Consider the following 11,653-nt stretch of genomic DNA (forward strand, 5'->3'; position numbering starts at 1 on the left):
GAGGAATAAGCATTCCCTGTCGACCGGTCACTTGCATGAAAAATGTCAACATTTATGTTAAGGAGGTTGGTTCCTGATATCAAAAGTATTAAGAAATTTTTGTCAAGTAGCTTTTTAGAATTAACACAAATAGCTTAAAGACTTTATTTTTAGCTCTACTGGTCAGAGACCAAAAGATATGGAGATAACGAACATCAAGTATTCAATATCAAAGTCCATTATACAATACAGAATAGGAGCAGAGCAAACAAAAACCTCTTAAACAGTAGAGGTGGATCAAGTGCCATGGAGGAGTTAACATCCCCTGCTGACCGGTCATATTGCACATGAGCTCCTGGTCATGATCGGGAAATACCAGAAAAATCCTTCGTCAATTCAGTGTATAATTAATGGACTAACATTAAGTTTGAAAAACGTCAGTCAGCATTTGACTCAAAGATAAACTGTATTTGCTGGAAAGATAATTGTACCGACCAAAGAACTTAACGAAATGATGACTTTAAACGAGACTGCTGATATTCTTGTTTCATCACCCTGTCTGTCAATAATTTACCTCGTTTTAGAAATTGTTCATACGTAGAGAAGCTTTTGCTTTTTAATCATTGACAGGTGGTATATTATTGATCTTGAATCACGTAGATTGTTAGGGAATTTACATAAAATTGGGTGTTTGATGTATAAATCAAAACTAAAAATGGGGTCATTGCGATTCTTTTAGCACTACGGAACAATAAATATGACCTTTTTGCATTATGATTATGTTTAACATATTAATCAATTTTCAAAGGTGTTTATTTGATTATTTTTTATCTAAATAAATTATTTGACCAAAAATGTCTTTTTCATATCAATACGTCAAAAACAACCATCCCTCACTGCTCAATGGCTTGAGTGTCGAGTATAGGTCTAAATTTGAATCTCTTCACCGGTATATGATGACCTCTCTACACGAGTGAAAAAATCTCGAATTGGGCGTAAAACAACATACATCTTCCTTTTTTGAATTAAAATTTTTTACGTATAAATATAAACATATCACATAATGTGCGATAAGTACAGTGTAACCATGGGTTTCCGACAAAAACCAAAGATAGTTCAAAGTTATTGAAGGCCTAATATTAAAAAACTACATAAATATGATCAATCAGAAACTCATGTTTCTTCTCAATATCAAATCTAGGGTACTTTTGTGTACAATAAAACAAATTTGCAGTTTACCAAGGATAAGAAAAGTAACTTTAAGAGTTTCATTTTTATTGAAAAAGGGGCTGTCTATGTTGTCAAAGAGCACGGATTTATTTATCATAGAGAATGGTTGTTTTTCACAGGGTCTTGATGTTGCTGATTTTAGTAAACTTCCTAGTAGTATTTTTTAACAACTTAGCTCCTGACCTATCGACCTACCAAATTTACATTCCGGTAGAATTATCAAGAAATCAACTCCGCTACATGTAACTTTCAAAGAATTATCACAGAGAAAAAAAATAGAAATGGAAATATTTTTATTTATTTTCAGAGTAAGAGTTAATGAAAACTTGTTTAACGGTGATGCCGACGTTTACGATAATTTGGAGTCTTTATCAACCATATCAGTGCCGCATTGTACTTGTACGGAAGATGGCAAATCAGAATGTTCCTACAGCTCTTTCACTTCCTGCAACGATAAAAAGGGAAAAGAATACAAATGTAACATTGAAAACAAGACAGGAAAAAAACTTGCCAATGCTTCACTTCCACATACTTCAAGAAAAATGGTAAATTGAATAGCAAATATGAATTTTACCCTATATCATAAAACCTGTTTGACTCTATCGCCATGAAAAAGGACAGTTTATGCATGTAGTTCCCTCACTTTTTAAAAAAAATATTTATAGTCATTTTCTCATTATTTAAAAAAAAATGACCCCATTTTCTTAAGAAATAAATTAATATCAATGAATTATATCTTGTGAATAAGACTTTAATACAAATGCGTTAAAGAATATTGTTCCTTTATTTCATTTCAATAATGCTTGTGATTAAAATATATTTATAGTTTCTTAAACAGGCTTAAAATGGAATGCTAAGTTTAATAAAATTATACTTGATATTTTAGGGTGAGGCAAGGAACATAGATTATGTACAAACAGAGGAATATGCAAAGAGCCTGTGTATTCAATCTTTTCAGGCCTCTCCAGAATACGAATTATGTCAGAATCGCGTTACAGATCTAACTAACATAACCATGTCAAATTGCATCGAAGACATAAAGGTATTTTCAAAAACCATAAAAAAACAATTTCTACAATCTAAATTTTTTTAACTGTTTGTGTTTCTACAAATAATCAGCAATGAAATGTTACTCCAACGAAGTATTGTTTCTTAATTTCAGCAATACGGCTAATAAAGGTGAAAATTCCATTGCAGAACATTACATCTTGTATATATAAACAAAGTATAGAACGTTCGTTAATGAGATGAAATTTGGAATTTCTACTACGTTGATACAATCATTTTCAGATGACAGGCGATGATAATTTAACACAGATCCACGTAGAAGCCGCTCTACAACAGTGTACGTCTTTCGTTTTGTTGAATTCGACGCTACAGGAATCAGATCCAGAAATAACAAACATCGTACAAAATCTGTGTCCTAACAATTGTAGCAACAACGGTGTGTGTAAAGCAGGTAATAAAAAAATCTGTCTTGATACATGTTCTAGACTAATTATTTAAACAAAAATAGACTTCATTAAGAAATATGTACTAGAGATATAGCACAGAGAATCTATGTTCTTATATTCAATTAAAAAAGAAATATAAAGAATGAATTTATTTTTTGTATTTTTCATATATCAATTATTCAGGGAGATAGGTTAAGACTTTCTTTATAATTCTACAAAATAAAAATACTAATATATGACTTTACAATGGAAAGCAAGGTCAAGTAATAGCAAACTGGCTTGATCTATTATGACTGACATTAACTTAATAGCAAATCAAATTTTGCAGAATGTGTCGTTATGGTGTTTTCAAATCCTATATGTTAAAATATTCTAATAATATGTCGCATACATCACTTACGTACATCTGATTGAAATCAGCATTCCGAAATATACTCAACAAAAAAAGAAACGCATATTGTTTTACTCGTCAAAGAAATTTTTAGAATGTACATGAAACAACTATTTTTTATATCAATGGATACCTGTGACCTATTTAAAGGACAACATGGGGTTTTAAAACCCAAGTGTTGAATTATCTCCCTTGATTAAACATGTTTATGAAAGTAGTGTTTTTCATGATTTCTTCTAAATCAGTTGTCTATTTTCATTGATATTTTGGATTTAGAGAAAATTTTCACACTTCTACTAAACCTATATTTAACATTTGATTGCAGTGTTGATACTGCAATGCCACGCCCAAACAAAGATGAATACAACCAGGCTAACGATGATACTAAATGGAGCTACGCAACAGGAAGTTGCAACTATATTTGAAATAAATCAATGGGCTTTGAAACCTTAAAACTAACGTCTGAAGACCACTATCATGCCATCCGCATGTAACCACAACCAGACTGGACCGTCAGACACCCCCCCCCCCTTCATCACCTCATGCGATTTAGAACTTGCTGTAAAACTGCTGCTATATAATTGCTGGATGATAAAATATGCATAAAAATGCATAAATTGTTCGCAAGAGACTGAAATGAGATGTTATTCCTCCACAATATCCGTACATTAGAAATCCACTAGCATTGAGACTTTGTATAGTACATATTGTTATGCCCCTTGAATTTGGGGGCAATGAAAATGACATCACTTTGACTTTTCAATTTGCAATATTGATTTTTATCACAACACACTCTAAAATCGCTTAAATAATATAAGGTTTAAACTGAAAACTTAGAATTTCCTATTATTCTGATTATGCGTTTCTTTTTTTGTTCAGTATATTTACGAAAAATGCACTGTTTTCAAATGCAATTTTCTTTATACCCATGATTAGAGAAAGTCTAAAATAACAAATATATATAATAAGTTAGAAAATGACGTTTTATTTTTAAAATATATCCTTATTTAATTCAACGAATATGGAATTTTGACCAGATTAACTGAATCTTTTTTCTGTTTTTATTTAAAGATATATGCAAGAATATTTCTTTTAAAAAACTAATTAGTTAATAGTTCTGGATATTTTCATGATATTTAGTATTTGATCGGTTTATGTTTGAACACTTAGGTAACTGTACGTGCCTTACCGGTTTTGGTGGTAGTGATTGCTCGTTTGATTTACTGGAACCTCCTACAATAACAGACGTACCTAGTGCTGGTCTCTGTGACCTGTCTACCAAAAGTTGTATGGAGGCAACTATCATTGGAAAGTACTTCTTTGAAAATATGGACTCACGATGTTATCTTGAAATACACCAGGTCTGAAGAAAATATTTTATGTCATTCAACTTCGTTGACATTGCTATATCTTCATCAAGAAACGTTGATGTGTCCGAGTCATTGACAATAAAATTCTTTTTTTAAGGTAAGCATAAATCAAAGCACAATCAGGACAGAAAATAAGAGGACTGGCTTGGAAGAAAGAACTTTATTTGAAGGATTTTGTCCTCTACAATACAGTACGGATGGTGTCTGGACAACAGAAATAAAGTTCAGTATTTCAAATAATGACGTCCTCTTCACTGAAAAATTCACAATACATGTATTTCAGTCCTCCTGTCAGGAATACCACAACGATTCTGGAAGGGTGTATTTTACACTTAAGGTAAAGTTAAGCTTTGCAGTGCATACAGTACCGACCGGACACAACCTAACAGAAAGCGAACCCGGAGCGGACCCCGGGTTCGCTCTCTGGGTCCGCTCCGGGTTCGCTCGGGGTCCGCTAGGGCTGACCCAAAGCGAACCCGTAGCGGACCCCGAGCGAACCCGAGGCGGACCCAGGGAGCGAACCCCAAATTCAGTAGCGGTCCCAGCGAGCGAACGCGGGTTCGGTATTTCTTTACGGAGCTGTCAATCAGGATTAGCGATTAACCAATCAGCGCGTCAACCAATCAAAATAGCATATTGATCTGTCGATTGGGATATAAGATCGAACGTGTTGATTTAATTTGATACAAGTAACAGCTTTTCAAAAAGCTTGCCTGACGTAATCAATCAATTTCTGTAAGAGAAGTGATAAGGACCTTTTGAGCAATACTTTTTAGCTCACCTGAGCCAAAGGCTCAAGTGAGCTTTTCTGATCAAAATTTGTCCGTTGTCTGTCATTGTCGTAGTCGTTGGCGTCGTTGTCGTAAACTTTTCACATCTTCATCTTCATCTCAAGAACCACTGGGCCAATTTCAACCAAACTTCTACAAAGTAGCCTTGGGTAAAGGGGATTCAAGTTTGTTCATTTAAAGGGCCACGTCCTTATCCAAGGGGAGATAATAATGATGTAAAGAAAAAATATTGGCATTTTTAAAAAATCTTCTCAAGAACCACTGGGCCAGAAAAGATGAAACACATGTGGAATCATCCTCAGGTAGTGTAGATTCAAGTTCGTTCAAATCATGACCCCCAGGGGTAGGGTGGGGCAAAAATGGCCGATCAAAGTTTTACTTAGGAATATATAGGAAAAATCTTTAAAAATCTTCTTCTTAAAAACCACTGGGCCAGAAAAGATGAAACTCATGTGGAATCATCCTCAGGTAGTGTAGATTCAAGTTTGTTCAAATCTTGACCCCCAGAGGTAGGGTGGGGCCAAAATGGCCGATCAAAGTTTAACATATATAGGAAAAATCTTTATATATTTTCTTCTCAAGAACCACTGGGCCAGGAAAGATGATGATCATATGAAATCATCCTCAGGTAGTGTAGATTCAAGTTTGTTCAAATCATGACCCCAGGTGTAGGATGGAGCCAAAATGGCTGATCAAAGTTTTAAATAGGAATATATATGAAAAATCTTTGAAAATCTTCTCAAGAACCACAGGGCCAGGAAAGATGAAACTCATTTGAAATCATCTTTAGGTAGTGTAGATTCAAGTTTGTTCAAATCATGACCAACGGGTTTATGTTGGGGCCAAAATAGCCGATCAAAGTTTAAGATAGGAATATATAGGAAAAATCTTCCTCTCAAGAACCATTGAGACAGGAAAGATGCAACTGCTGTGGAATCATCTTTAGGTAGTGTAGATTCAAGTTTGTTCAAATCATGACCCCCGGCGGTAGGGTGGGGCCAAATGGCCGATAAAAGTTTTACATAGGAATATCTAGAGAAACCTTCTAAAATCTTCTTTTCTAGTACTTGAAAGCAGTGCTTAGTGATATTTAAAGGGAATCATTTTTAGGTAGTGTGGATTCAAGCTTTGTTCAAATCATGATCCCCTGGGGGTTAAAATTCAAGCCCCAATCCTCAGTAAACTTTCAGTTCTGATCTGATGTGTGCTTTTTCCTAGCCAATTGCTCAGGTGAGCAATGTGGCCCCTGAGCCTCTTGTTTGTGTTTGAAATATGTCTTTTTATTTGAGAACCTTGTAAAAATATTTAATCATTTAACTTGTAAAAGAACGATGCCTTTGCTGCATTCTGAAGAGTTGTTAACAGAATGGTTAATGTATGTGGGTTTTCTGCCAATCGCAACTTTTCGGTCCCACTCCTCGGGCCTTATCTAGAGAAGGAGAGCACAAATGTATTCTTAATTTATAGGCCATGACACCCCCTCCCCCTTTCACAAAGTTTGAAATAAAGCATGGATGATGTATATAGACCTATTTTCTGTGGAAAATGGAGTTAACTTTATTCAATGTAATGATATTATCTAAAATATACTATAGAAGGGACTTCTAACTCCGTTTTTACTATGAACAGGAAATGTATGAATTTTTAACATCCGATGATGTCGATACATTCGAGTTTGACCTCTGACGAAAAGACTTGAGATGATGCGATTGCCTTTTCTGCAAGTAGATTGATCTACCCCTGGATCTAAATTTAAAGCTACACCTATTCTGAAATCTGTTGTCAAATCATTCATTGTGAACATTTTAGAGAATGGATATAACTAAATACATATGTTGTAGGAAAGCATTTTCTCCAATGAAATAAACAGTAGTAGTTTGTGTTCATTGATCTTTTTTTTTCTGAAACGTGGGTACTATATTTTTTTGAGAACGAAATAGGTTAATCCAACATTTAGGCCTTTGTGGAAAAGAAATCCAAGATTTCGCACAGGTAATTTCTTTCGTCAAATCGTCTGGAACCTGGTTGAACTGCGTCGATCGTTTGTGGTGATTGGACTAGTCCATCAAAATATGGAATAAACCAACAGAGGGGAAACAAATTAGAGAAATTATTTCTTTTGTTTGCATGTCCATATTCTGATACATACGATTCATATGTTGTTTTAAGGAATAAGATATATGAAATTTGTAGATAGAATTTCTGAATCATAGGAAGATGGAGGTTACAATAACAACTTTATTTAATTCCATGGAAGTTAGCGACCCCATTCATACAATAGAACAATCCAAGAAAAGGCGCGAAGATCGCTTACTCGTGACATTTGGCGCGAAAAGAGCGAATCACCCCTTTTGTAAAACATAAATGGACTGATCCAGTAGTATAGAAATGCAGAAAAAAAGATACACGGACACGTTGAAACGGTAAATCACATGGAATAATCTGTTTCATGCAAACAGAGTAAACAAAGTAAATACTGCATTATTTTGCATCAGAAAAATCAATGTTTTCCTGGAAAAAAGTTTCTTTTAAAATGCAGGTAAAAGATTTCCAATGTAAATCAGCTTGCACAAAATCTAGCTCTCTGGGTATGATCTATTAGTTTCGGATCAAGCAATTATCAATCCTTATACAGCCTGACGCCGTGACGTCAGGCAATAAATCCAAACACTACATACAAGCAAACCGTGTTAATGTGCTGTGTAAATCTATTATGATGATTAAAATACGATTTGATATTATTTATTTTAATTCTCCGGGTTGTATTTTATATTTATATATTTACTTCTTTTATTTTATTTAAGCAATTAATTAATATATGTTTTAATTTTCCACGTAGAATTATACATGAAAATTTACGTTTTTATTTCCTTTAGTTTTTTATACCGGTATTGAAAGTCCATTTGGTAAATAAATTGGGTAAATACATCAGTCAATGCATAAAAATGGAGATCAATTGATATTACAATTAATATTTTACCGACAAAAATAGGAGAAAAGAAATAGTTGGTCTTCGACAATTATTGTAAAATTTCATTTTCTCAAGATACTAACAGTTCAGGAATATTAACTAACCCAATATTTAAATATAAAAAGATATATGAAACATCGAGACGAGAGAGAGAGAGAGATCATAACTGTAAACCCTCATTATTAGACTTGATTTTAATAATAGGAAGATGTATAAAAGGAAGATGTATATAAAGCATTAAGAATGACCAACAGTTTTCGGGACTCTCTGTCCCTTCCGCAGGACAAAGAAAAAAGTTAAAAAATCATAAGATCAAATGAAAAAGAGAAACCAAAAACAACTAGCACTAAAAACACTATATTTTTACAGAGTACATGTTGAATTAACACTATTTAAGAAAGAAAACCGGACCGCTATGAAATAAGTCTGGTTTATCGGGGTATACTCAGGTGAAGTGCGATTTACATAATTGAACGAATAATTACGCTAATTAATCACAACATTTAGTAAATCGTACATTGTTTCATTCTCTCAAAATGGCGTAACTATACTTGACAAAGAATAATCAGATAAAAATAATATAGAAGGGATATTTTAACATATGAATTATGATCTATTATACATTTTAAAATGTTTTAGATCTAATTATTGGGAAAAAATAATTAATAAAGGCGTAAGCAATACATAGTTATGTGGGTTGTTCGAGAGTTGGTAACGCAAAATGACTGTAGAGTTACACTTAATTGAAAAAATAATCTTGTTAAGTATCATCAGGCACTGGGTCTAATTCACGTTCATATTTTTTACGAACTACAATAATAATAAAATGAAATGTAAATATACCAGATGTACAAAAGGTAACATGTGATTTATAGATGCGATATAATAATTCAGGTGTTAAGCACAATTTAAACTACGATTTAGCAAAACGTAAGGAAAAACAAATGTTTTTTTGACTATATAAGCATGAATTTAAAAGGTATTTAGTTAGTCAGTTTCACCTGTACACCATTCGATACTGAAAATCAATTCAACACTGTTTTTTGTTTTTTCGTTATAAATTAAGAAAAATAAATGCCTTATAACCCGCTATTAAATTAGTTTAAATTTCTCGGGATCGAGAAATCAAGGAAATCAATTATTCATGTACATGTAAATCTATGTCGAATGTACAGTTGAATTTAAGAAAAAAATATCAATGGTCTCCATTATATCACTGTTTACATGTTCAGTGTACATGTCCGCATCGTCGCATAAACAACAATGATCGATCAACAATACCACTACTGTATTGGAAAATACAAGGGGCGGGGCTTACTGGCGGTGAGATTAAAGCGGGGTCCGCTTCACGCATCAGTGTGTTAAGCGGTCCCAGGAAGCGAACGCCGGGTTCGCTATAGCGGACCCAGAGCTGACCCCGAGCGAACGCTGAGCGAACCCGGAGCGCACCCAAAGCGCACCCGGAGCGGTCCCAAAATTTCTGAAAGCGAACCCGAAGCGGACCCCGAGCGAACCCGTGAAGCGAACCCGGGGTCCGCTCCGGGTTCGCTCTGGTGTTAGGTTGTGTGCGGTCGGTACTGTATGTATAATCTTAGAGGATAATTTCTGTCAAATTACGAGAATGATACTATATGTATACATCTTTATAATTGAGAACATTTATTTGGTTTCTGAGGCTTCCATCGTTTCTGTTCTTCGAATGAAGTATTTTTTTTCAAAGTTTGTCTTCTTATCTATATTAAAAAATTTGGGGAATATTTTTTTTTTACATTATACACCCACCCTCACATACATGGATGTATCTAATAATTTTTCATGAAACCTTAATGCATGTTTAGTAAATACCTTTCACCAAACAGTTTTAAAGTCAGATTAAGGAAATAGTCCTACGATCATTTGTCATGCTCGTTACAAAAAAGTGATTAAAAATTGTTAGGAATATTTTATCTTCATCTGATATTTTCATATAAAATATCTTGCAATAACATTATATAAGATGAGCATTACCTGTATTTAGGATGACCATTGCTACATCGATAGCACGTGTATGCGACCAATGGAAAACAATTCCCGGAATATATGTCAGTACTGCAACGCCTCAAACCAAAAATATGAATGGACTGAAAAGCAGAGTATGTTTATGATTTGAATAAGAGTCAAAGAGCCTTTACTCAAATTTTAACTTGAATTCTTGTGCGTTTCAAAGACAGAATTAATATAACTTTTTTAGATTGTAAAACAAACGAAACTAGTGGCCTAGAAACTACAACTGTGACGGAACATATAGAGACGACTGATAATGTACAACACGTTACCACATTGATACCAAATACAGATAACAACCATGGATACTCGGCTGCCTATTTTCTCCATTTCTCGACCATGAAGTATTTTCCAATTCTATGGACTGGACTTTTGCCGTTGATGCATCGATTTGTAATGGAATACTAACAGTGTGAGTATACAATATGTTCGTAAACAAGAGTTCAAAGGACCTTGCATTTCTCCTCTTATATACTGTACAATCTATCATTTCTATTTGATGACTCTAAGAATTTGTAAACTAGGATAAAGGATAAGATAAAGAGAAGACAAAGGCTTGAAATTCCAAAAGTCTGTTAGCATTACCCAAATTTTGGTTAAACTACTCTTAAAACCCAAAAAGAGTCAACTGAGAAAGTGTAATGATTAGAAGCACCTTATTATCTTAAATATTCATAATATCACATGATAAAGATTCGAAAAGTAGGTCACAGTTCTTTTGGTATACATTCTCAATCACTCCAAAATGTATCAACTGACAAATTTTGAAGACTATTTGAAGACAACTTGAAATATTTAGACATTTTCTTAGATAGAATTCCAAATGACCCTCTTTTTAGTTGACACCCAAGTTTCACCGACTTATAAACTTTGATGGTTCTTAGCCAGTAGATGTATGAAATATTAAAACATTGCCATAAAATTTCAAAAAGTAGGTATCAAATACCTCCGTTTGGTGGACGTTCTCTTATCATTCCTAATGTTAGGTCATAATTTACACTCTAAATCACCGACAGATTTCTCCGTTATTTCCCGAGCACAAGGGGGGTGTAACAGGTCGGTTGGAGATGCTCACTCCTCTATGGCACCTGATCCACAGTGACCTACTTTTGGATTATATTCTCCCAGGGCCAAAGATGCATCAATTTGATGATTCTAACTAGAATCTAAATATATTAAATTTCAGCCAAAAATTTCACATTAGATCATGATGACATTTTCCGAGGACACAAGATGTATCAATTGACAAAGTTTGAAGATTCTAAGCCGATAAATACCTAAAATATTTAAACATAGCCATAAAATTTCAAAGTAGGTAACGAAAACCAAACATGCATAAATTGAAAAAAAAAATGATTCAAGCTAATAAGGACCAAAAATATCTAAAAATAGCCATAAAATGTCAATAGTAACTTGCAAAAGTA

The 11,653-nt window shown here is 33.8% G+C and overlaps 1 protein-coding gene across 1 annotated transcript; it reads left to right on the forward strand.

Moving 5' to 3' along the window:
- Positions 1 to 1,516: 1,516 nt before the first annotated feature.
- Positions 1,517 to 10,831, forward strand: LOC134259953 (von Willebrand factor D and EGF domain-containing protein-like; the record flags this gene model as incomplete). Its single annotated transcript, XM_062742544.1, has 7 exons — positions 1,517 to 1,754; positions 2,096 to 2,251; positions 2,500 to 2,668; positions 4,225 to 4,415; positions 4,522 to 4,761; positions 10,204 to 10,318; positions 10,417 to 10,831. Coding segments are annotated over 7 exons (1,330 nt in total), but the record flags the coding sequence as incomplete, so codon positions are not given.
- Between the last annotated feature and the right edge of the window lie 822 nt (positions 10,832 to 11,653).

This window comes from Saccostrea cucullata, unplaced genomic scaffold (assembly GCF_032062105.1).
Source record: "Saccostrea cucullata isolate Sc308-1 unplaced genomic scaffold, CSIRO_AGI_Scuc_v1 ctg15429, whole genome shotgun sequence".
Lineage (NCBI taxonomy): Eukaryota > Metazoa > Mollusca > Bivalvia > Ostreida > Ostreidae > Saccostrea > Saccostrea cuccullata.